At 41.4% G+C, this 25582-nt stretch overlaps 2 protein-coding genes across 2 annotated transcripts in view; one reads left to right on the top strand and one right to left on the bottom strand.

Annotated features, from left to right (window-relative positions):
- Positions 1-3462: 3462 nt before the first annotated feature.
- LOC125896376 (putative claudin-24) lies at positions 3463-6879 on the bottom strand. Its single transcript, XM_049588891.1, has one exon. It carries the CDS (start codon positions 6019-6021, stop codon positions 5362-5364), a length of 660 nt encoding a protein of 219 aa, XP_049444848.1. The 5' UTR covers positions 6022-6879; the 3' UTR covers positions 3463-5361.
- A 6164-nt stretch (positions 6880-13043) lies between these two features.
- Positions 13044-25582, top strand: part of wwc3 (WWC family member 3) — a 54757-nt gene continuing 42218 nt past the window's right edge. The window contains exon 1 of the mRNA XM_049587817.1: positions 13044-13796. Within this exon, the coding sequence (XP_049443774.1) occupies positions 13651-13796 (146 nt within the window). The 5' untranslated portion in view covers positions 13044-13650. The remainder of the gene's footprint in view (positions 13797-25582) is intronic.

Here is a 25582-nt window from a genome sequence, read left to right as displayed (position 1 = left end):
TGTCTTTCTTCATCAACCTCCCACCTCTCTGCTGCACATTCCCCTCGACAGATAAGCCTGACATAATACCCAGAGCTGGTCAGGCTTTATCTTATCTGTTATGGCAAGTCATCTACTCTATCAACTGTAATATATAATGGAGGAGCGCAGATAAGAGGGCTCCGAGGAAATAAGGTGATCGATGCAATTAAAATAAGATGAGTCATATCAAAACATGATGCCAAAAGCCAACTGTAGGTTCATAAAGATAACTTTTTTTTTGCAGTTAATCTGATTCTAGAGAGATAATTGGCTGTAAAGCTCAAAGCACATGAGCAATCGTGCCTCGTATGTTCTTTTATCTTCTTCGGAGATTCCTGCGATCATCCCCAGAGATCGAGATCAGATAAACGTTATATGGTCGGTGCCGTCTCCGTGTGTAGCCAGGGTTAGAAAGATAAAGTTACTGGTTACTTCTCAGATTAAGATTTTATATAAATAGAAAGACAAATATGATGAGCTTGTAAAATACAACACACAGTTAAAGATTAAATGAGTGGTTTCCAATCTGTTTGTGACTTCTTAGAAAAGTGCAGTGTCTAGCTGGGGCCCTTTGTTACAGACGTCTATGTGGAGCTCCACTAAAAGAGTTATTTCCTCTCTTAACCCTTTGACACCTGAGCGGGTTGCCTTGAAAAAAGTGTGTAGAGAAGGAGAAGAAATCAAACCAATTTCCTCAGGTGTCAAAAAGCTTTGTGGAAGGTGTGTGAAAGCAGCACAAGAAAAATGACATTGCTCCAAGTTTCAAAGGGTTAAAGAGGAACGTCACCACTTTTATACATCAAGGTCTGTTTAGTGATGTCACTTGAGTCAGTGGCGACTAAAGCTGAAAACTTTTATTTTGAAATAAAAGAGTACTGGAGGAGTGGAGTGAGAAAGATGTGAGTTTATCAGGTCCACTGAAGCAACTATAAACCTCCCATCAAGGCAGTGTACAGTGCATGACTCATATGTGGGCCTCATCTAGCTACAGTATGGTAGTTGGATAACCTGAAAGTGATAGTTCAGAATTTTTGAAGTGGGTTTGTATGAGGTACTTATCCTTAGACAATGTATCGGCAACAGTAGATGTCAGTTAGCACACACCAGTTTGAAGAAGCAGGCCGGAGTCCGACATGTAGGCTAAAATCAGTTTAAGTGTATGCCATATTTAGATTATTTTCACATCTTTACCTTAATGCCAGACAGTGATTTCCAATGGGAAGATGAACCTGCTACATTGCTCTTTTCAAAGCCAGACTCCATTGAGAAAAGCAGTGATTTAACATCGCTGAACACAGGAGCTGCTGGTCTACTGCTGAAATGAACAGTTATTTTTTGTGTGTAATTGTGTGACTTTGGCGTTTAAAAGGCTTGGTTTTGAGTCACCAAAGTCAAACAATAACACAAACTAATTCACTGTTTGAAGCAGCAGTAGCTCAGCAGCTCCTGTGTTCAGTGAACTAAAATTACTGTTTTTCTCAATGGAGTCTGGTGGCTTTGTCGAGAGCATAGATGGGGAATTGAAGCAGCTACCCCAGCAGAACAGGCTGCATGATGAAAAGGTAAAGCAGTGAAAATACTCTCTATATAGTGTACACTTAAACTGATACAGATCTGTTGGTTTTTTTTGTTTTTTTTTTTGAGGTGACTAAAATATGTTTTGTTGCTGCACCCCATCAACAGCAGTACATTGCGTCGCTTCCATATTGGACTCCTGCCTGCTCCTCCAAACAGAGGGCGTCTCGTAACCAGGGCCATGTCGTAATCAGGAGCTCACAAGCTCCATTTGAAGGCAGCAGTAACACACCTGAATCTGTGGCTGAACTGTCGGCAGTTAGAGTAATGTAGGTGCCAAATTTTGAAGAGGGCATAGAACAAAAGAAGACTATATCTCTAGTTCTGGTGTTCAAGCTCAGATTTATCTTGTGACCTTTAGGAGAGGATTGACCCCTAGGCTGGGACCACTGATCTGATGTAACTGGTTATAAAACTAGCTCTACCTCAGCGAGCTGCAACAGTAAAATGCTGCGTGTGGGTTAATGTGACTGTAAAAACACTCACAGGGGGCCTCTGTCTGTACTGATCAAAAAGTACATTTTGCTGATGATAATTCTGTACTTTACTGAAGTACTTTAAATGCAGGACCTTTAATTGTAATGGAGTATTTTACGTTGTCGCACAGGTACTTTTCTTCTCATCTCTGCCTGTCAGATAAGACAGATAAGGGGATTTGGTTATTGTGAGCATGCAGGAAGGTTATCATGATAGTTTATCTGTTACAGGTGTGTTGAGCAACAGAAAACTGTAGTGCCCAACATGTTACACTTACAATCATGTCTTATCTGAAATGTCAGCCTAGAGGGTCACATCACAGTCAGTTATTCTACAAAGACAGCAAATGATTTGACAGTATCCTCTGTGCTGCGGGCAGTTTGCTTATCGGTCCCTCAGGGTGGATTTGTTTGTTTGCAGTCAGGTACATGTAAACATGATTACTCACGAGAAGACGACATGTCATTTCCTTTGTGGTGCCGTATGGTGCCGTGCTGCCTGGCCCCGCCACACTTAGAGTCTTACGGTAATCAAGCTGAACATCTCTGCAGTTGTTCCCCCCCCCCCACCTCACACAGGGAGACACCAGGCCCTCCCTTCATCCGGCGTAGCTTCAGAGGATAACAGGGTGCCTCTCATGCTCTCTGGCTCCATGAGGCCTGACATTTATACCCTTAAAAGCAAAGTCTGTCATGTCTCAGGCCCCTCAGGCAACATATGCTTCTGTGGCAGCATCATTATCTCTCATTAACTTCATTCTATAAGTGCTGACTACACAGAAAGTACCATCATCATCCTCCTCATCCCATGCAATACCACATTTATGTCACCGTACCTGTGTCTGTGTAAGTGATACAGACAGTTTTGGAGTGCAGAGAGCGGCGGCGCCCTCTGACCTTGGCAAATTTGTGTAATTATGTCAAAGCAGGAGCTGCAAGGGCAACCTGTTCTACATTCTTCACAGTACACGCCGCCCATTAGAGCATTCATTAAACACAGCTTAGCTCAGCGAGTGACCAGGAAATCTGATGGAATTAGTTTCAAGCTGTGTTTCCACCGCCACAGACACACCTGAAGGGACCGAGACGGCTGTTTTCAGTCACCCCAGGGACCGCCTCAGACCCAAATAGGTTATAGGTTTATGTGACTAATAGACGACCGGATGGGAAAGAGCAAAAGAGCAGCCATGTTTCCAACTCTGACATAACTGAAGGAAAATATGTTGTATCATGTTACACCGTCCTGTTTTACACATTTAAAAATAATCATATTCCAACAGAGAATACAACACCAGCACAAGAAAATACCCTTTTTAAACATAAAAAAGAGACAACTTTTCAAAAGAATTTCAATATAACTTTTTATGTGAATCATCTGAATGTGCTCCACAGTACAGCCCATAAGCAAACTTAACCAGGCACAGAATAATTTGTGCTTTCTATATGTTTTAGTGTTAAGAATAATTTACAATCACAGCATTTTAAAGGCTAAGGTGTCCTGTTATAACTGAGTGGAAAGAGTGTTTTCTTCTTTGTTGGCACTGATAAAAGAAAGATCCTGAAGGCACCCTAGAATAAGGAATATAAAGCATTTTATAAAACATATCTTTAAAAAAATATTCATTTGTTACTGGTCACAGCATGTTCTTTTAAAGGAGCAGTGTGTCAGATTTGGGGGGATTTAGTGGCATCTAGTGGTGAAGATTGCAGATTACAACCAGCTAAAACTTCTCCCGGTTAGAATTTCTTAAGTGTTTATTGTTTATGAGGTTTATAGCAGGAGCCAAGTTATCCGAAGAGGTCTCCTCTGACCCAAAATTAATCGATCAGATGGATGAAACTGGTAAAAATACAGAATAAAGCAATTTCATGTTAAAAATCAGTGTTTCTCCAATGCAGATTGGCATGTCGGAGAAGGGTCAGTGGCCCAGCACCTGCTATTTAGTGTTAACATTCTTTCTCCTACAACTTAAGATCAGGGCGTTCAGGAGGTTTTTACCGGGAGCTGAATTATCCGCAGAGGTCTCTTCCTCTCCAAAACAAACAGACCCAAAGATTTTAAGTGGTTTTAAGCGCATTGTGGAGGGGCCACGCGTTTTCTCATGACTGATGTGAAAAAGCAAATGACCCTGTCTTGAGTCAGTATGTGGTTTGTCCATTCTCTGCTACTGTAGAAACATGGCCGTGCAACATGCTCCCTGGGTGTTTCTCAAAGTCAAGGACGGATCCTTAAATGGCTGAATTTCAAGGATATTACCTCATCAAATCTCACCTAACGACTGTTCCAATGTCAAGGTTCCTTCCTAATTTCACCGACAACTGGGTTCTTCTTTCAGAGAAATTCCAAGGATGCATGTGTGTATCCTCAGCAGGTAAAAAGTACCCACATTCTTTGCTGGAAGTCAAGGCCTCTTCAGGGAAACCTGCGCTACCGGACCTCGGCAGGATTTAGATAAATGTCATTTATTTGGAATAATATATCTACGGGACTGTCATACAAGCGTTAAAAATGACTGACAGAAACCTCATAATTTACGCTTTCCAATGTGTCCACTGCCGAATAATGAGATTGTGCTAAGTCCGCTAAGAGTGCTAAGTGCCACAAAAGTTTCATTTAGCCTACCTGTTTGTTTTTTCAAGTATGATCCAGAAATATATTCTCCTTAAAAGTCACGTGACTCTGAAAGTACTGCTACATTTGTTCAAATTGTACAACAACATTAGAGAGTGCCAAAATCATCACAGTAATCTGAAACCAGCTCAGTCTGCTGAGGGTTATTGACGCACGCCTGGAGACACTTGTTAGTCTGTTCCAGTGTGTGTGCTAGGGAGGACTCTTGCCTTGCCTCTGTAGGATCCTTCCTTGGAAGGACTAATCCTACCAAGGAAGGATCCTTGACTTTGAGAAACACTACCTGGAGGAGATCCTGCTCCCTCTGTAGATATAAACAGCTCATTAAATCATCAACAGTAATTTTATTTTCATATGAATATACACTAAAGAAAACATCTGCCAAAATATCCCCCAAAATCCAACACACTGGACCTTTAAAATGCAATGTTTGATTGTGCAGGTGAGTCATTAAAATAGCTGCAGATTCACTGAGGATTCGATGTTTTCTACAATTGGATTAACTCTATGGCTAAAGCAACCCGTACACAGGATGTTGTCTTTGATATAAAACGAGATCTTCACATCATTATTTCAAAGCAGTTTGAAGTGCAGCTCTACAGGTGATTGTGTCGTGCTGTCAGTCTCTACGCAGGCAATTCTTTCATGATTTGTCCCTTAAACGTACTCTGAGCGCTTCCCGAGGGGAGCACCTGTACTCATGACCTGGTATCTCCTCTGCATTACAGGCTGAGGCTCCACCTGTGAGCACGAGCAAGAGGTGACCAGGAGGAGCCCGGCCACTATGAGAAGAAATCCTCCGGCCCAGCCGCAGAACAAGGCATCGCCAAACTCCCAGCGTGGCACCACATCAGGTACTGTATCATCAAAGAAATGTATCACGGCTAAATGAGCCATGTAGGACACGGGGATCAGACACAGCACTCCAGAGATCATCCCCAGCACCCCTCCTAGGATGGTTAAAGTTCTCTTACGTCTGCAGCCCCGGTGTTCTTTACAGCTGTTGACCAGGTAAAGTCCAGGTATGGCCACCAGCATTCCCAGCATGCCCACAGCAAGGGAAGCACACATGAGCATGCGGGCCAGCTTGAGGTCACTGGAGAGGCCCAGCAGGCTGTCATAAGCTCTGCACTCCATCCCCCCGACATCCTGCACCACACACGTCTCCCACAGGCCCAGCTCGTAGCTCTCCACCGGCAGCAGAGCAGTGGACATGGTCAGCCACTGCGGTAAGAGAGTGGTGGCTAAAGCGCACAGCCACGCTCCGACATAGACCAGCATCCCCAGCAGCTCCAAAGCGCAGGCGCATGTGTCCATCTCTCTCTCTCTGGCCTCCACACTTGACAGAGCCACAAGTCTTATCTGGCTGCACTTCAGATGGAGAGGCCTGCGCACGTCCACTCGGGACAGAAGCTGCTCACAACACCTGATAATTAGAGTTGACCGCTCAGGCTCTGGAGTCTTTCACAAACAGTTCCCACTCAAGAGGAGCACACATCTTCTGCTGCAGGGAGGAGAGGGGGCCTGACGTACGGCCCTCCCCTTTGTGGTCCTCCTGCTCTGGCTGCTGTGCCAATGGGCAGCAGGGGCAGAGGCAGAGATGGCCAGTGTCAGCAGCCGGCCACGGGGGATGAAATTAGGCGTAGACAGGATATTATAGCACACATTTTTTATGTAAGATTAACTTCCTGATGACCTTTTTTGTGCATCCTGTGTCCTCTCAGTTATTATGTACAAACAAAGATAAGCTTCTCACAAACTGGGTGCAGTGCCGGACCTGCCACATTAAGTGCCCTGCACTTTTTTTTACAAACCAAAACACGAACAAATTAGAAATCAACTTAAATAATTTCAACTTTAATAATTTTTTTCTTTTGATTGTTTTTGTTTTTACAAACCAGAACAAGAGCTAATAAGGAATAAGCTCACAAACAATAATTAGGAAAAACAAACAATACAAAACTATAATATTCACAATTTGCAAATTTTTTTGGACTGCTCCTCGGACTGCTTTTTGTCTCTCATAAACAGGGTGCATTGCCGCAGCTAGCACATTTGGTGCCCTAGACAAATATTATTTATCACTAAATTAATTAGACAATTAGCTAACAAACAATAATAATAATAAAATATTTAAATATACAATATTTAAAATTTGCGAATTTTGTCCTCTGTTATTTTCTTTCTTTCCGTCTTTCTTTTTTTGTACTGTATTTATTTTTATTTATCTCTGTTACTAAGGCAAGCCACCACCCCACCCCTCAAAAGTGGTTATAATAATAATGAAAATTCTTATTATTATTATAATTATTATTATTTATTACAAATCAGAGTAAGATCTAATTACAATTTATCAAATAAACAATAATAAAAACAAACAAAATACCTGCCTTTTCATTTCCTCTTACTCTAATTCTCTTCACATACACTACCTTATCTATTATCTATCTATCTATCTATCTATCTATCTATCTATCTATCTATCTATCTATCTATCTATCTATCTATCTATCTATCTATCTATAAGCTGCCTATGTGGCCTCTTTTTATATCTGTGTGATTAAACACTGCTGTCCTAAATATTTCCGTCATGTAAACTTGTTAGTAAACTCTTCACAGTCATAAACACATGATTATTAATGTATTTATAAGGCAGTCTCACAGAGGAAACTAAAGGAAGTTCACAGTCACCTCCTTCAAGTTAATTCATTATCCATGTAATAAAATTATACAAGGAGAATAAAATCAGCTCCATGGAGAGTGAGATTTATCAATGATGATACATTTATCTAGTTAATGATAATAATGCGTGACGGTTTTTTTAGAATGGATTATATTCATGTGTTTGTGACGGCTGGTGTCACAGTCAGGCTTTTTGCTGCATGTGACTGCGACAGAAACAACAGTGCAGCTTATTGTGCGCTCTCATATGAACACTACATGGCTTGTGGGAAATGACTGTAGGAGGCGATAGATCAAAGCTCTGATGTGAGAGAAATGTTTCCCAGGCATAAACACACACAGACAAACATAACCCCAAACAAACACGCAAACAAAAATGCACAGATAAAATCCCTGGCCTGCTAAACTCCTCCTCCTCCAGAGAACAAAATGCTCAGCTGACGCCACTGACGTCTTGACAAAAATGCACGTTTGCTTGACTGCACACATGCACACAGTCAGGTGTGTGGTGTCAGACGGTGTGCATCGAGGACCGGAAGCACTGGCAATACCAAATCTCACCAGAGAAAGATGATATTTTTCTCCATAGTCTCAGAAATACAGCTTTAGAAGAGCATTTCCACGGTGACACAGATAGGGAGAATGTGCTTGTCATAATGGCGACCAGTTTGGAAACAGAAATTCCCTCTTACTGGAAATTCCACTTGTGTTTCACGTCACACTGAATTAAAGTCACTGCACCAGAAACCTGAAGGAAACTGTGAGAAGTCAGTGTTGTTGCAGTTCCTGCTGGTCACAGATAGAGGTCAACAGAGGTCCTGGATTACCTAAAAAAATCAAAAAAAATATCTGAATACAAATCCCCCTCAGTGCAGACCAACAGAAACACTAACTCCATAATATGTATTTATATCATTATTATATTATATATGTACTTTATCTGTAATATAATTATCCTGTCTGTTGTGCCCTCATGTAAACTTTCCTTATCATCATTTAATGGCCATGAGGACACGGAGCACTGTGGCTCTGACCCTTGAACTCTGTTCAATAGGCTGCCTGTGGATTTCACTCACTGTAATAAGCTGCTCCTGGTTGATGTGGGCCCTCTCGCCCATGATGACTAATTGGCCGTGAGAAATCAAGTCAGGTCAAATTTGTTTCTATAGCATGTTTAAAACAACATGAGCTGACCAACATGCTCCACAGACACAAACCTACGCCCTGGAAGAACAATATACATTGAAATACTAAAAGCCTTAAAAGTAGATTTAGATAAAGATATGCAAAAGGCCCCACCACCTCTCCCACACAGGAGCAGGACACACAGACTTTGTGGTGTTGCTTCCTCTTTTTTGTTGTTTGGTGTCTTTCTTTAGTTGTTATGCATCTTAATGGTGTAAATCTGTGTCTTTTGTGGTTTTGTGTCTCCTTGTGGTTGATTTGCCTGTTTTGTGTTTTTTTGTGTGTGTGTGTGTCTCTTTGAGGTCTTTTTGCATCTCTTTTGTGGTCTATTTGCATCTCTGTTGTCTTTTTTGTCTGTGGTCTTTTTGCATCTACTTTTGTACTTTTTTGTCTCTGTGTGGTCTTTGTGACTTTATGTCTCTTTGTGGTCTTTTGTGTTTCTGTTTGTGGTCTTTTTTGCATCTTTTTGTGGACTTTTTGTGTCTCTTTGTGGTCTTTTTATGTCTCTGTGGTCATTTGTGTTTCTGTTTGTGGTCTTTTTGCATCTCTTTGTAGACTTTTTGTGTCTTTTTGTGGTCTTTTTATGTCTTTTTGTGGACCTTTTTGTCTCTTTGATCTTTCTGCATCTCTTTGTTTTTTATGTCTCTTTGTGGTCTGTTGTGTTTCTGTTTGTGGTCTTTTTATGTCTCTTTGTGGTCATTTGTGTTTCTGTTTGTGGTCTTTTTGCATCTCTTTGTGGACTTTTTGTGTCTTTTTGTGGTCTTTTTATGTCTTTTTGTGGACCTTTTTGTCTCTTTGATCTTTCTGCATCTCTTTGTTTTTTATGTGTCTTTGTGGTCTTTTGTGTTTCTGTTTGTGGTCTTTTTGCATCTCTTTGTGGACTTTTTGTGTCTCTTTCTGGTTGTCTTACATCTCTTTGTGGACCTTTTTGTCTCTTTGATCTTTCTGCATCTCTTTGTTTTTTATGTGTCTTTGTGGTCTTTTGTGTTTCTGTTTGTGGACCTTTTATGTCTCTTTGTGGTCTTGTATGTTTTTGTTTGTGGTCTTTTTGCATCTCTTTGTGGACTTTTTGTGTCTCTTTCTGGTCGTTTTGCATCTCTTTGTGGACTTTTTTGTCTCTTTGATCTTTGTGCATCTCTTTGTTTTTTATGTGTCTTTGTGGTCTTTTGTGTTTCTGTTTGTGGTCTTTTTGCATCTCTTTGTGGACTTTTTGTATCTCTTTCTGGTCGTCTTGCATCTCTTTGTGGACCTTTTTGTCTCTTTGATCTTTGTGCATCTCTGTTTTTTTTATGTCTTTGTGGTCTTTTGTGTTTCTCTTTGTGGTCTTTTTGTGTCTCTGTGGTCTTTTTGCATCTCTGGTCTTTTTTGTTTCTGTGGTCTTTTCACATCTATTTATGGACTTTTTTGTCTCTTTGTGGTCATCTTGCATCTCTGTGGTCTTTTTGTGTCTCCTAGTGGTCTTTTTGCATCTTTGTGGTCTTTTGCATCTCTTTGTCTTTTGAGTCTCTTCCTTGTTGCCAATGTGAGTGACATTTTCCAGATGTGTCAGTGCCTGGTAGGCCCGTTCAGTAATCCATCCATGCTTGCATGTTAATACCTTTTAGCTTGTTTTATTTATTTTCTATTGGCTGTTTAATTACTGTTTTTAATTGTATTTAAATGTCCTTTTATGCTGTATTTTTTCTACATATACCTGTACTGAACCTCTGCACATTCCTGGGGCAATTTTCCTTCATTTCAACTCAGATATGTTATACAATCCTATTAATTCTTTTTTGTATATATTTTTATCATAACTTCATGTATGTACTTTATGTATTTCCATTTTTTTTTAGTTTTGCAACACTTGCTTTCATTTGTATTTTTTTTGTCTCTAACATGTTTATGTTGTGCACCAAAGCACCACAGCAAATTTCTTGTGTGTGAAAAGCTACTTGACAATAAACCAGAATCTTATTCTGATCCTTTTGCACATTGTCTGGATGTTTTTGATGTTCTACTTCAGAGCACTTTGACTCGCCTTGTTGCTGAAATGTGCTGTATAAATAAACTTGCCCTGTCTTGCCCTGTCACAGCAGGAAAAATACAGGTGACACAATTTTTGTTGAAGATGGCTGAGTGCCATTAAATGTCTCAATAAACCATGTCAGAGAACTTGCACAATACCAGTAAATGAGACTAGCTCACCTTAATGGAATGCAGCTGTTTTAATGTCATTAATTACACCTGAGATTTTCTTTTTATCACAAGCCAAAATATCTGCTGTGAAAAATGTCTTGCAGATTCAACATATCGCAGAGTTATTATAGTTTTGTTTGTTCATTATTTTTAATTTTCAGTTTAGGTTACTTTCAGTTAGCGTACAGAGTGGGTTTGCTCCTTTCAGTTTAGTTTTTATTGTTTGAAACTGTTTTAGTTTTATTAGTTTCAGTATTAATTTTATCTTTTTCAGTTTATTTTGTGGGGTATTTTTCAGCGGCAAGATTTAAGAAGTTAAAAACAGGTATAACAAAACAAACAGCACTTTATGAAGGCAGCTGGCTCACAGTCATGTAGACATCCCAGTCTCTATATACATTTGCAGCAGTGCCTCCTTGTCCTTATTTTGTTAACAAATTTGACCAAATTGAGAGAGACTAGAACTAAAGACACCTCCTGAGACCCTGTGTCCTCATATGAGGACATCACATTTGGGGTTTACCATTTACTTTATTCCACTTAACTCAGACCTATTGTCCTCATTCGTGGACACTTTATGTGCCATCTAGTGGTACTGAGACCACTATACACTAAAACATGTAAAAACAAGATGGCAGCCATCTCTGCCAAGTCTGTCTGCAGCCGATCCCGACACAAAAGTGGACATGGTCCAAAACCTGATCACATTTTATAATTGAAACTTGTTTATTTATTATTGATAATGTTTGTAGTTTGATATGGCAACAAATTTGACCAATTTTTAGCAACTAATAAGATAAGTGTTTATTAGGAAGACATTGGTGCTTTATTGTCTCGTTTCGGGACATTGGGACTTAATTATGGTTGACAGTGTTAAGTTTTTTATACTTAGCAGGTCCTACTGATCCCAACTAGATTTAAAATGCGTACCAAACAAAAGTTTGGGTCTCAGGAGGATATGTTTTTATTTCATTTTGGTTAGTGGTAGTGCATTATTGGTGCATTATCCTGCTGGGGGGCCACTGCCACTGGGGAGTACTGTTGCCATGAGGGGGGGTACTTGGTCTGCAACAGTGTTTGAGTGGGTGGAACATGAATGCCAGAACCAAAGGTTTCCCAGCAGAACAATGCACTGGAACAAAATGATCAGTTATTGAGTTCACCTGTCAGTGGTTTAATGTTTTGGCTGATCGGTGTATATATATATATATATATATATATATATTAGGAAAACTCATCTCTGACACAAAATTCACAGGAAACAATTTAATCAGAATTCATCGAAATAGCAAATTTCCTTTATTCCCTCTATTCGTCCCACAGCGGGGGAATTAGCAACATTACAGCAGCAAAGAGACAGACTGCAAGCAGGAAGCATCAGTAGAAAAAAACAAAGAGCAATATAATAAGGAAGCATCAGAAAGAAGCAGAATAAAATAAAGAGATAGACTGAATGCTTGATTTTACATTATTGGAAAGTGAAAGTATAGATGTTGCACAGTTTAACAATACTGATATTGCACCTGAGTGATTGTAAACAGACAGAATTTGTATTATTGCACAAATCAAGTGTAGATATTCACAGGTAGTGTATGCAGATACAGATACTGCACATGAGTTTATCAGTTGCTCTGTACGGTTATTTGTATGCAATGAATATAATATGAAATATCTGTAAAATACATCTTTTGGTCAGGGGTCATGAGTTTACTCTGATAGAAAAGGAGCCCCTTAACCTTTTTAAACCTGGGTCGACATTGTTTTATATAAAGAATAGATAATTTCATTCAATATAATTCAGGTAATTTTCTTGTTTGTTTTTGTTTTCTATTTATTTATTTATTTTTGTTTAATTTTTAGGTAATTTTTCTTGTTTTTTTTTTCTTTTACTTTTCTTTTTTTCCCCTTATTTTAGGTAATTGTCTTGTTTTTTTAACTTTTCTTTTTTGGCTTATTTTTGGGTAATTTCTTAGTTAAATAACGCTACTTCTTAAAACTTTAAATATCTTGCTAGTTTTGGGGACATTGAATTCATTTCTCGTTGCCTTCTTTCCATGTTTTTGCACGAACATAAAATCAAGCCCATTTGCTCAGGTGTCAAAGGGTTTAAGGGGAAAGTTTGGGAACCTCTGGGTTAAGGGACCTCTGCTGTTGTGGGGCATGCTGCAGCACCTGTAGCAGACACCAGGTGGTGCTGTTGTACCACTTTATTCACCCTGCAGTCAACAACAAACCACAGTGTGTGTTCAGGGGGAGTTGTCCCGGATTCAAACTTAAACTCGTGTAAACTATTGATTTATGTAGTTTCTGCGGTGAACTTGTCTTCACATGATGACAGTAATGATGTATTAAATGAAGTTAACAGGCAGTGATGACATGTGAATCCACAGGTTGTTGTTTGACAGTTGAACGGAGACGTTAGCTAAGTTTGTTCTCGCTGTCGCCGCCTCTTCATCCACTCTGCCGCTAAAACATTAAATAAGTGTTATCAAGTGTGTTTTCACGGCGACAACACACTTTAATGAAGCGTTGAGCTCTGAAGTTTTCCTATTGGACGGAGGAGCGGGCTCAGTCGTACGTCCGACCGTTTATGCAAATCAACTCAGCCCGAATATGGACACGGAGGAATGAAATATGGTGGAGGAGGCGAACATGGAGGACCGAGGACCGTGAGAGCACCGCGGTAGTGTTTTTTGGGGGGTTGTAAGAAGAAACGTGGATGTACCTCCGGCGGGGCTTTTTCAGCGGACAACCTCGGTGGAAAGTTTCGTGTTTGCGTCTCCAGTGTTTGCGCCGACAAGTGCGTCGAGGTCGAGTTTGTTGTAATGCAGTGAAGAGCGACTTTTTCGGGGGGATAAAAAGCAGGGCAGAGGGCTCCAGCCCTCTCACCATCCCGACGCTATGCCGTGGGTCAGCGGCGGTAAGCGGAGAGAGAGCTCGGAGCTGCCGCTGCCCGCGGGCTGGGAGGAAGCCCGGGATTACGATGGCAGAGTGTTTTTTATCGACCACAACACCCGGCAAACTTCATGGATTGACCCCAGAGATAGGTATGCTACAGGCCTGGGAGCACTGGGATTACACACACTCACACTAAGTTTTAATTCAACCAGCTAACAAACTTAACAGGAGGAGCTGATACTGGACGGAGGGGCTACAAGTGAAGGCAGCTTGGTTTTAGGGACAGGGCAGTAAATTCTCTCCATTCCCTTTAATGTGACACAAGCTTGCGGTGGATATTAAAGCCACGACCGATGAATCAGATGAGATTTGGCAGCAGTTGTGGCCTCCCCAACTCTTGAGGAGGTTCCCATGCAAACACGGGATGTAACGCCCATGGTCACCTACCACCGTGCAGCTGCTCTCATTAATAAATCCCCAATATTCATGTATCTGTAAACTCTGACAGGTCTTTGACATGAAATTAGACAGCAGCCCAGCCTTTCCGGTTTGTTATGTTTCAGCTGAGTATCACCAAACAGCACCACACAAACCCTGTCAGGCTGAGTTTTTACTAATATGTCTTGATGTCTGTCTCAAAACTCAGACTCATCAGTGAGCTCTGTAGATTTATGACTTCCAGTGACCTGAAACATTCCTGCTTCACACACCTAACACAGTGAGCTATTGTTGTTCAGCTCCCCTTTGCTTTTCATACAATGACTACTCCGATTCAGCAATGAGTCAAGTCACAGCTCCTAATGTTGGAGTCCATCCCAAAGTGACCCATAATGTATGTGTTTCACTGGATTTGACAATGCAGCGTAGTAGAGCCAGAGCTTTAAACTTCAACTCCCAGAAATCTTTGTGAAAATATGTGAGGAATGCTAGTTGGGCCACTGGGAAAGCTGCAAGGATGTGCTTTTGTGGGGACTGGGATTTCACCAGCCCAGAAACAGGCTCAATCAGGCATTGAAAGCAGACTTTGTGAGATTACTGGGAATTATAGCAAGTATTTTAACTCTGCTGCATGATGAGGGGAAAGGCAGAAACTCACAGAGCCTGACAAAAACAACAGCACGGTTGAGTTTCAGTCTCTTTCTGCGTAACATTTTAATCCAGATTTGTTGCAGCTGATTTCAGCAGTGGGAATGTAGTAGCTGCGTGTAATCTAGATAAGAAAAACCTGATTTCCTTGAAGGCCCCCTCCTCCCTGCAAGTTGATTAACCATTGTTATGTGAGGCTGATAGCAGCTTCACAAGATCTTACAGTCGTCAGCGTGTGGTGGGGGGATCTGGGGTTTTACGTTTGCATGACTAAAGAATGTTTTCTGCATTTGTTCTGGTGCTGCTCGGTGATTTATGGGTTATCTCGGCCAGAGGAATGTCTTCTGTCACCACCTGATACTGACTTTCCAATAAATCACATCACAATGCAGCACTAAAGCTGACTTTCTGCTAACATGCAACAGATACAAAAAGGTGTCAGCCATTCTGTCGGTGTTGACGCTCTTAGAAAAATGTGGTTCTTAACATCAGCGGCAGATAAATGGACTGTTTGCATGGCACTTAAGCATAATGTGGATGTCAGGAGCAGGGAGATGAATGCAGTGATGATAAGAGTTTCATACTTTCCCCTGTCAAGGCCCCGTGTGACAGCTGTTCTGTTTTAAGTACAACTAAAAAAATCAAAGGCTGATAGTTTGAGGATTGTTGTCTGGTATCTACCACATGTTGCTGGAGGTGTTCATCATCATGAGTTATGGCCTTTAACTGAATGTGACGTACTGCTACACGAGATAGTGCACAAGCCGCAGACTTAAAGATGTAGAAACAAAGTGATTGTGAGCAGATTCCTCAGATGTGTCACATGGAATCAGAGAAATGGGCCAGATGTAGTCAGGGGGAGGCTGATGTTTGAAGAGTTGCTCCAGTGAGGTAATCCAATTATTTAAGGCTGCAACTGAAAAATATCTTCATCACTAGGAGTGTAAGAAAATATTGGTACACTTGAGTATTATGCTTTGTGATGTAGTATCAGTTCTCAAAAATACTGCATCATTTACTATTAATTATTTACAAGTAAAGATTTGTGTTGTGTTTATACACCATAATGTTCTCTAGATAGCAGTTCTATATTCTGTCTTTACCCATTTGAGTCCTACACTCCAACATCACAACTACAGTTGGATGCCACTCACATTTGAACTGATACCAGTATCTGGAATTCGGTACTGGTACCCAGTGGTACCTTTTGTCGCTACTTTACTTTCTCTGTAATAACAAAAACGGCATTTTTGAACAAGCTGAATGCGTGACGGCGCCTCTGCTGTTTTCTAATCACACATAGAGCTTATCTTCTGTCTCTGTCTGCCTGCTTGTCTGTATTAGAAATGCAAGAATTAATCAATTAGTTGTCAACTTCTAAATCAATCATATGTGACAGTAAGTGGAATATCTTTGGGTTAAGGACAAAATAAAACATTTTAGGATGTCATCTTGGGCTTTGGGAAACACTGATTGACATCTTTCACAATTTTCTCACATTTTATAGACTAATCGATCGAGGCAATAACTAAAACAATAAATAAAATAGACCAGATGCCAAAACTATCGTGGCAGATCACCACTGCAACCGTAGTTTTGACCTCATGGCTTTGGAGCACTTCTGCTTCCTATCTAAAGTTGAACCAGGCGGCTCTGCAGAGCTCTGCACCTGTCTTCCAGGAGTTCCAGGAACTTCACCCTCTTGTCTAAACCTGATGTGTCCAGAAGTGCTTTCAGGTACCGACATTTGGTATTGATGAATTTAACGGTCAGTACCCTTAAAAGTACTTCATAAGTTTGGTACCCAACCCTAACCCCCGTATCCTGATATGTATTGTATCAGATTCTCGCCGTTACACAGCCCTATTCATTATTGATTAATCTGCGTGATCCAAAAAAAATGTCTGAAAATAGGTTTTAAAAAATCCAAGGCAAGGTCTTCAAATTGTCTCACCAGACACACCAAATTAACATCGAATAACTTGTGGCAACAAATGACGACTGCCTCAGGTCGCCTGTATCTCGGCCAAAAAGCTGTGCTTGAACACACCAGGCACAACCAATTGCCCTTCGGGGACATTTGAACTTTGAACCGCAAAGACTACAGCTGATGGCTGACTAGCATGTACGTTCTAAACCTGCGTGAGAGGAAACAACTCTCGGTACCAGCAGGCGGCGGTAGTCTATATTTGCCATTCAAAAAGGGAAACAGGAAGACCGACAGGACGGACTCAAGACTCTAGTTAGCACGTTAAGGACACAACCTGATGTTAAAAGAACAAATTATATTTACAGTGCGCTTGCTAAAAAGTAAATGAAGAACAAAAAATAATCTTAACTTTTATACAAGTTTATTTTGATCTCACGCCCTCTGTACTTTAGTTGTTTGTTTGATTTCCTCTCTTCTGTTACTTTTCTCGTGTGCTGAACCGAACTGCCAATCGGAGTGATTTCTTTCACTGACCGATTCAAGGTGTTGAACCAGCCGAAAAACTGGCGACAAGGGCCGACTTGTGCCAGCAGTGCGGAACAAACCACAAAAGTACGAGGGACACTCACCGATGGCCAGCTGTCAGCTTGGTATGTCAGGGCCCTGAAACCAAAAACTATTCAGCGTACAATGATATAAAACACAGAAAAGGCATCAGAATTGCCAACTCACTTCCTGTCAATCGATTAATGGTTTTAATGCTTCAGCGCTAATTTTACCATCTTCATTATACTGGTGATGTAAATATTATTAACATTATTGGCTGATATTATCTTAAATTTTCAGATCTGTTCAAATCAGCCCTCATAGTGCTGCCATCACTTTTCTTTTTTCTGATAAATGGGAAGTGAGGGTTTAATCTGAAATAACTAATTGTAAAACACAGTTGATCCCCGCTCAGTATTCATTGGACCTTGGCGGTTTGTGTTGGAGACTGACATGACAGAAGTGAAATTTAGTGGAGTGAACCACGCCTTATTTGGCAGGGATCAAACGCTCCATATTTTGGGCATAATACGATCTGTGTCTGAGGTGTAACAAAGGCCGCGGGAGCTCCCCTCGAGCTCCTGGAGCTCACAGTTTGTGTGTACACCTTTTGGAGCAAAGCTGAGTGCAGGTACTACCACCCTATGATCTGATGTGTCGTACAGCTTGCAGACAGGGTGGATCAATGTGTGCAAACCTCCAGTCTGCTGACCCGCAGAGAGGCGTGTCACTGGTGGATTATCGCCTAATCACTAAAACACAAGAGCCACTGAGCTCAAACATAATTGTCAATGATGATCATGATGTGCTGTAACAGAGCTGCGTATCAGCCAGAGGTCAAGTGTTCCCGCTGGTACGTTGGACGTCTGCGGGCGGCAGAGGAGCTGCATGGCGCTGTTTTGGTTAGATGACAGCGTGTAGAGAAAAATTAGATGGATGTGTGAATGCAGTGTGCAAATACCTGGGAAACTGAGGGAGCATCTCTCAACACACAGCTTGTGGAAGAGCAAATGAAAACGTGTAAACACTGCACTTTTCAAACCATCTGCACCCGTCACTGCTCGGTGATGGTTATGTCTTTGAGGACGGTGGACACCTCAAGCAGCTCGGGGCGGCCCTGCCAGCTCCTGCAGATAAGCCGAGCAGTTCTGTGGGACTTTTTTGTTACTGAGGAATGAGCGTTATGTTAGGCATGCCTACACTAATGCCCAGGGGCTCTGCTTGCTCGCGGCCCCAGACAAAGCAGCAGAACAGAGGCAGTTCCCACGTGTCTGCCTCCTCCTCTCCATCCTGGGCCCTGTAGGCCTCCTTTATTAGCTCTGTTATGCAACAGCCATGGCCGGCCTGCCGCTCAGCAAAGGGAGGCCTTTATACTTGGTCACAAAGCACACCAAATTCAATTATTCTGGAAAGGGTGAGCTGTGTTTCCAGCACCGAAAGGTTATTCACATGCGCTGAACCCCACTGTTATTTTGCTTCCCCCAGTGTTTTCATTATGATGGCTCTTTTTTGTCTTTTGGTGGGGGGAGGTTACAAACACGCCATTGCTTGATCCGGTGTCATTTGGCCCTGTGTGTTTTCTGTGTTCTTTTTCATGAGCTGACAATATGTTTGTCTTCAGCTTCCACCTTGTTCCTTGTTCTGGAAGTTCAGACCTCTTTTCTCCAGCAGCTGTGGCTCCCTGTCATGTCCAGCTTTCCCAAAAGATGACCTATGTTTGGATGATTTACAGCAATAAAAGCACTGATCAGTTGCCTCGATGTTGCTTTGCGTCAGTCCTCAGGCTGTGTATCAATGCCCCTTTCTGAGCAGCCACATTCAGCAGTCAGAGCTGTAGGTTGCTTGTGTTTTATGTGTATATTGTGAAGAATACTACCTAAACAGGACATGCCAAACTCAGAGGACCAACCTCGAGCTCTGGGCCACCATTGTTTTTTTTCCCCTTTGACACATCTGCACAATTCTCGTTTGAAAAGAAAGAAAATGTAGTTGACAGCGCCGGCTCTGTCCATTCACTTTGTTTGTTTCCGTGTTTTACAGCTTATCGTGCTTTTTAAAATCCCAAACAGTTGCTCTAATTCAGCAGCGTTACAAGTGCTTGTAGTTTAGTGTGCTCACTCTAAAATGAGTGATTGCAATTTAACCTTCTGGGTAAAAAAAGAGTTTGGGTTTATATTATTGCAACAGGAGATGTGTGCAATCAGTCAACTAGTCCATTAAACATTGATTCCCTCGCTGGTCAGCACCAGAAAGAGTTTTTATCTTAATATTAAACTTATTTTATGCGGTTGCATTCACCTGATGAAAATGTGGTAATAATTATACATGTTACCTCATAGTGCATTCATGTTTATGTGGATTTAGAGGAGTAGATGGATGTTTTGGGAAATTCGCTTATTTGCTTTCTTGCTGAGAGTTTGATGAGAAAATTCAGAGTGTGCGACTCATGCAGTTTGATTCCAACCCATGGTGCCTTGCTGTGTGTCACTCCCTCTCTCCAGCCGTTCTGTCTTCAGCTGTACCATCAGTAAAGGCAAAAACGTCCCAAAAATAATCATTAAAAAAGAGAATTAGATGAGAAAATTGAAAATCTCATGTCTGTATCGTAAATATGAAGCTGCAGCCAGCAGCCGTTTTAACTTAGTATGGCACAAGCAAGCTTGTCCAAAGGTACCAAAATCCATCTACCAGCACCTCTAAGGCTCACTGTCTTATTTGTATAATCCAAAAATAGGACATTTTGTTGTTTTCGAAAGGGTTTCGTCCATTTCCTGGCATGAGAGGGTCCCTGTTGTTTAAGGTATGGTTGAGACAATATCAATATAAGGTCTTAACGTGACCTTAGAGGTGCTGGTCAGTGGATTTTGTTAATATTAGACAGACATACAAACTGTTTCCCTCTGTTTCCAGCCCTAATGCTAAGCTAAGCTAACTGTCTGTTGGCTGTGGCTTCATATTTACCCTATAGACATGAGAGTGGTGTCAATCTTTTCATGTAACTCTTGACAAAAACAGGACATTTTGTGGTTTTTGAAGGGTTTCGTCCATTTCCTGGCATGAGTGGGTCCCTGTTGTTAAAAGTAGGGGTGAGACAATAAAATCCGATCCTGAAAGTCCAGTTGGAGTTACAGAATAATGCACCGAAAGGTTTATCAAACACCAAAATGCTGCACAACTGTTTTTAATATTTAGAGACAGGAAGTACGCCGTTCTTGTTGCAAAGTAATCCCCTGGGAATGTGCGCTTGCCAGCTCAGGGCCTTGTCATGTTGCTGCAAAGATGGAATCAGGCTCAGCTTTAATTTTGGACGAACCCAATTTGTTGCCACCACCAGCTGCCGGACTGTGTTTTTTCATTCAGGGAAACAGTTGGTCTGAATGTGACCTTAGAGGTGCTGGTCAGTGAATTTTGTTAACTTCAGACAGAGCCATGCTAACTGTTTCCAGTCTTTGTGCTAAGCTAAGCTAACTGTCTGTTGGCTGTTGCTTCATATTTACCTTATAGACATGAGAGTGGTGTCAATCTTTTCATTTAGCTCTTGACAAAAATAGGACATCTTGTGATTTTCGAAGGGTTTCGTCTATTTCCTGGCATGAGTGGGTCCCTGTTGTTAAAGGTTCGAGTGAGACAATGAAATACCATCCTGGAAGTGAAAGGTTTATCAAACACCAAAATGCTGCACAACTGTTTTAATATTTAGAGACAGGAAGTACGCCATTCTTGTTACAAAGTAATCCACCGGGAATGAGCGCTTGCCAGTTCAGCGCCTTGTCATGTCGCTGCAAAGATGGAATCAGGCTCAGCTTTATTTTGGACGACCCAATGTGTTGGCACCCCCAGCTGCCGGACTGGCCTCATTCAAATCAATGAGGAGACTATGTTTTTTTATGTAGGGAACAGTCTGAACGTGACCTTAGAGGTGCTGGTCACTGGATTTTGTTAACATAAGACAAAGCCATGCTAATGGATTTCCTCCTTTTTCCAGTCTTTATACTAAGCTAAGCTAACTTTCTGCTGGCTGTAGCTTAAAGCGATCTGTGAGAAAGCATCATTATAAAGCGAAGATGCTCATTACTACAGAGAGCCTCACTGAATTGAGAGCAATCAAATGCATTTATACTAAACTGATTATGGTCATGATGCCACACTGCTCCCACATTGACTGTATGTTTTTCAGTTTCACTTATGTCCCAGTAAACCCAGCTCTGCTCCGCTCACAATAAGACCAGCCCTTCCCATGTGTCCACTCCAGACGCCATCTAAATGCGTACAGAGACAGAGATGTCTGTCTACTTATAGGAGACCTATTTCCATGAGATTCTACACATAATGGGAGAAGTGTCTGTTCGTCTGTCAGCTGCTTCAGGCCGCGCTCTGAAAGGAGGCTGGACATAAATGACATTCCTCCCAAAGTTGTTTTCACATTTCTTTTTTAACACCAAAAGGAATTTTAGACCAACAACACTTGTGGCCTTTTTTCTTCTCGGAGACTGTGTCCATCACCCTGTCCAGCGAGGAGCTAACACTATGAGAATGAAAGCAGGTGGTGTTTGTGGTGCATGTTGGAGTTAAAATGGGAGACATGCAGAATTTTCTGTTATCAACTGGTGCTCGTCCGCAACCCTGTCGGTGTCATCACATTTGTTGTTTTCCTGGTCACATATGCAATGCTTGTCATCCAGAGGTCAAACCTCAATTCTTATTTGTAGACTTCAGCAGCTGGCTCGCTTGGATGATAAAAGACTTTCAGGGCTTGGATACATTTGTCGTGACTGGCTGTTTTATCACACTACTTTATTTATTTACACGTCTCACAATTAAATGTCAGTGTCAGTGCTGTGGTGACAAATTTAAATGAACACATTTGGTGGAGTCATCAACTACATGTTTTTTAATTTAATATGAAGTGAGCGAGCTGTGCGGAGGACGGCAGCGGCAGGAGCGCCTTTGAATTTTGTTAGCTGCTTGAAAACTTGTGGCCACTGTGGTCAAGCTGAAGGATAGTAACTCACATCCAGAATGTCAAACCCGGCCTCCTTGGCTCCATAATTAAATATAAGAAGGAATATTGCAGTGTTATGTAATGCAGTGTCCGCTGTTTGGCACATCTTAATTTGCACATTGTCGTAGCAGAGAAACAAAAGGCTGAGGAGCTGCTGGTGATGACCGGACCAGACAAGGTCCAGTGGCCCAGACTCCAGTTTCACATGCCTTTCCCATGCAGCAGCCCGTCGCCAGGCAAAGGCGAGTCGCTGCAGATAGAAATATCCTCTGGGACGACCCAGGATGGCACAGATTATTCTAGAATTAGCAAATGTCGTTGACAACTAAATATATTTTGCTGGGAAGTTGTGAGACGCGAGGCAGGCCGAGCAGCATTTCATTCCTCCACAGCTGAACATGCCTGTCATTCTGTCAGTCGCTCACTTTTCTATTTCAGATATCTGTCTCATTTTCTGTTTCCTGTTAGATTGAAAGAGGATCCCAGAGAATGTGTAAAAGTTCGGAACAAAACTTATTAATAATCCCATTCTCTTAATGCTTGTGACTAACCATAGCAGCATTTGTTCATGCTCAGGCATGTATTCATTACAACTTAAATATACTTTACCATTTTAAACATTATGCTGTGATGTTTTTGTCACAACTTCTTTTGGTTTCTATTCATGTGCTGCAAAGTGACAGTTGCCTTAGATGCACATCATAGTGAACATAATCTCTGGGGATTATTTTTGCTGTGGTTATTGTTGCATGGCTATACGATAAAAATGATTTAAAAACCCTCTGACTACAAAGAGAGTCTCTCAATTTAAGTTTATTTCAAACACATGGGTCCATATCAGTATAGAATAATACGAAAAGTCCACAATTGGTTACGAGGATAAACTTGTGTCACTTTGTGTAGGCTCAATTAAGGCTGTTATGTTCCTTTTTTAAATCAGTTTATCAACACCTGAATTTCTACACAAACTTTCTCAACACAGCATGAAGGGTGGGAACATTATGAGTCACAAACTTAAGACTTGCACTTGTCCGTCTTGGGAACTTGGGCCTGAAATTCAGAAGGCATCACTGAAGGCCACCTGAAGCTTTTACAGTTTTTCTTTACAGTATAGTCACCATAAGTGGGCTGTGTAAAGTAGAGTAGGCTCTGTGTTATTTAGAGATTCATCATCAAAACTCATCAGCTTCTCTGAACAATCTAGGCCATGAAATGAAAAACTAAATGAGGTAGAAAAAAGACAAAGAATCTGCAGCGATTTAAACTAAGCGCTGACATCTACGTGTCCACAATGACAATGCTAACATGCTAGTGTTTAGCAGGTATGATATTTCTTCAATACCACTATTTCTTTACAAATTCCAAAAACATTTCCCAAATATCAATAAACTCCGAAGCTCTATTTCTCACTATATAGGTGAGTTTTTCAAGAGCCAAACTCGCCATTAAACCCTTCAACCAACAGCCAAGAGAGGGGCAAACGCACATTCTTCCAGCAGAGCGCAATTGAACATAATTCGTGTTTGGGAAATTTATTGGCATAGCGCTCAGGTGAGGTCGGGGCTTTTCAAAAAGGTAGGGGGCAGGTGTGCAAGAGACACAGGGCAGAAAAATGCGAATGTAACAGTGAAACACCAAATGAGAGTGAATCTGGGGTTGGCTTTAGGGCTGTACCCAAATATTCGGATATTTGATTATTCGTTTCTATGGGTAGGTATTCGTTATGAAAATTTGGTATTCAATATTCGTTTTTACTTTTTTTGTTTGTTTGTTTTTTACATATTTTTTGGTGCTAAATGTAGTCTTTTTGTTGTTGGTAAATGTAGGTTATCAATAAAAATCAAAACTTTTAAATTGCATAGTTAAAAATGTGAAAATATAGCATAGCCTACCAACGGAGCTTGTGCACACAGCACACTTGAGCGCATCCGCCTGAGGCTGTGGATCAATGCCAAGTTTTACCACTTTATCACTATTCCCTCTAACTTGTAGCTGTTTTTTCGTTATCTTTAATTTAATGTGAATTATGGAACCGTTTTTGTCAATGTTTGTTTCCCCCGTTTTGTACAATAAATTATTGTTTAAAGTTTCAACAAGTTTCTTTTGGAGTGCGTGACACAAGTGTGTTTTGAAAATGACAGCGGACTGTCACCTGCTCAACGCATCAGTACCTTCGGATGCCATGACAGTAATAGCCAATAATGTCAAAATATCATTTACAGACCGATTTAACAGACGATCACTGCTGCCCGGCCCGCAGGTCCATTTGCGGGTCCCGCGGGTTACGGGTCAACCCGCGCATCACTACTCAGCTCAGTCTATAAATGCTGTATACACAACAGTAAGGCTATAGACATATTCTATTCAGGCCGGCAGAACCAGCAGCGCATCAGCTCTACAGTGCACGGCACTGCTGATTAACCATTTTATTGCAGCACAGAGTGTCTGCCAGCAACCAATTACTTGCAGAGGCTTCCTACAACTTGTTTCAACGGTTCAGATTTAATCAGAAGACAAATTAAACAGGATGACTAGCCAATGTGAAAATCAAAAGGAAGCATAGAATAATGTACTGAAGGAGACTGTTGTGCCATCACATTTTTTTGTGGTTTGAGAGCAAAGATCCAGTCGCCGTTGTGCAAAACTCTGCAATACAATTAGGTCCGAAAAAATATGATATTATTTTAGGGCCGTATCACCCGCCCCTACTGCCTGCACCTGCTGTACAGTCATAGTAATCCCATAGCAGCTGTCCTGTAGTGATACAGTTACTATAGAAATCAGTGTTTAGCCTCACATACCTGAGCAGAGCGGTGTCAGACCTGTACGTTGCGTAATGCATGTTGGTGACAGATTCATGGTGTCAGCAAACTCAGGTTTACCCAGGGTCACTGTGTCACTCCGACAGCAGAGTGACACAGTTATGTCTCTTTTAGAGCTTCTCTGACACAACGGGGAAAAGTTGTTGGTGGAAATGATCTGAAAGACGTGTTGTGTTTGCTTCACAGTGCAGATTTTATACTATTCATAATCCAAACATGGCTGCTTTTCTGTTTTATGATACCTCAGCTCCTCTGAATGTATGTCATCAGATCACTCTGTGCGGCTGTGTGAGTGTGTGTGTGTGTGCGCTGTGCAGCAGTGGTTACAGAGTCTCCCAAGACCAAGACATGACTTGGAAAAACAGAGGCTGCTGTCACAAGACTGCGTAACAAACCAAACATTCACATATTCAGATTCAGATCTGTCAGAGGACATGTTTTTCCCCTCTATCTCTGTCTCTGTCTCTCTCTCTCTCTGGGGAGGTCGGAGGGCAGATCAGGACTGAACTCCCTCTGACGTCACACAGCTTCCCATCCAGAGCTTCTGGT

Source organism: Epinephelus fuscoguttatus, linkage group LG10 (genome assembly GCF_011397635.1).
Source record: "Epinephelus fuscoguttatus linkage group LG10, E.fuscoguttatus.final_Chr_v1".
Lineage (NCBI taxonomy): Eukaryota > Metazoa > Chordata > Actinopteri > Perciformes > Serranidae > Epinephelus > Epinephelus fuscoguttatus.
This window is presented reverse-complemented; position numbering and strand designations above follow the sequence as displayed.

Coding starts and splice junctions, on each gene's coding strand:
- LOC125896376 (XM_049588891.1), bottom strand. CDS start 6,021: ATGGACACATGCGCCTGCGCTTTGGAGCTGCTGGGGATGCTGGTCTAT.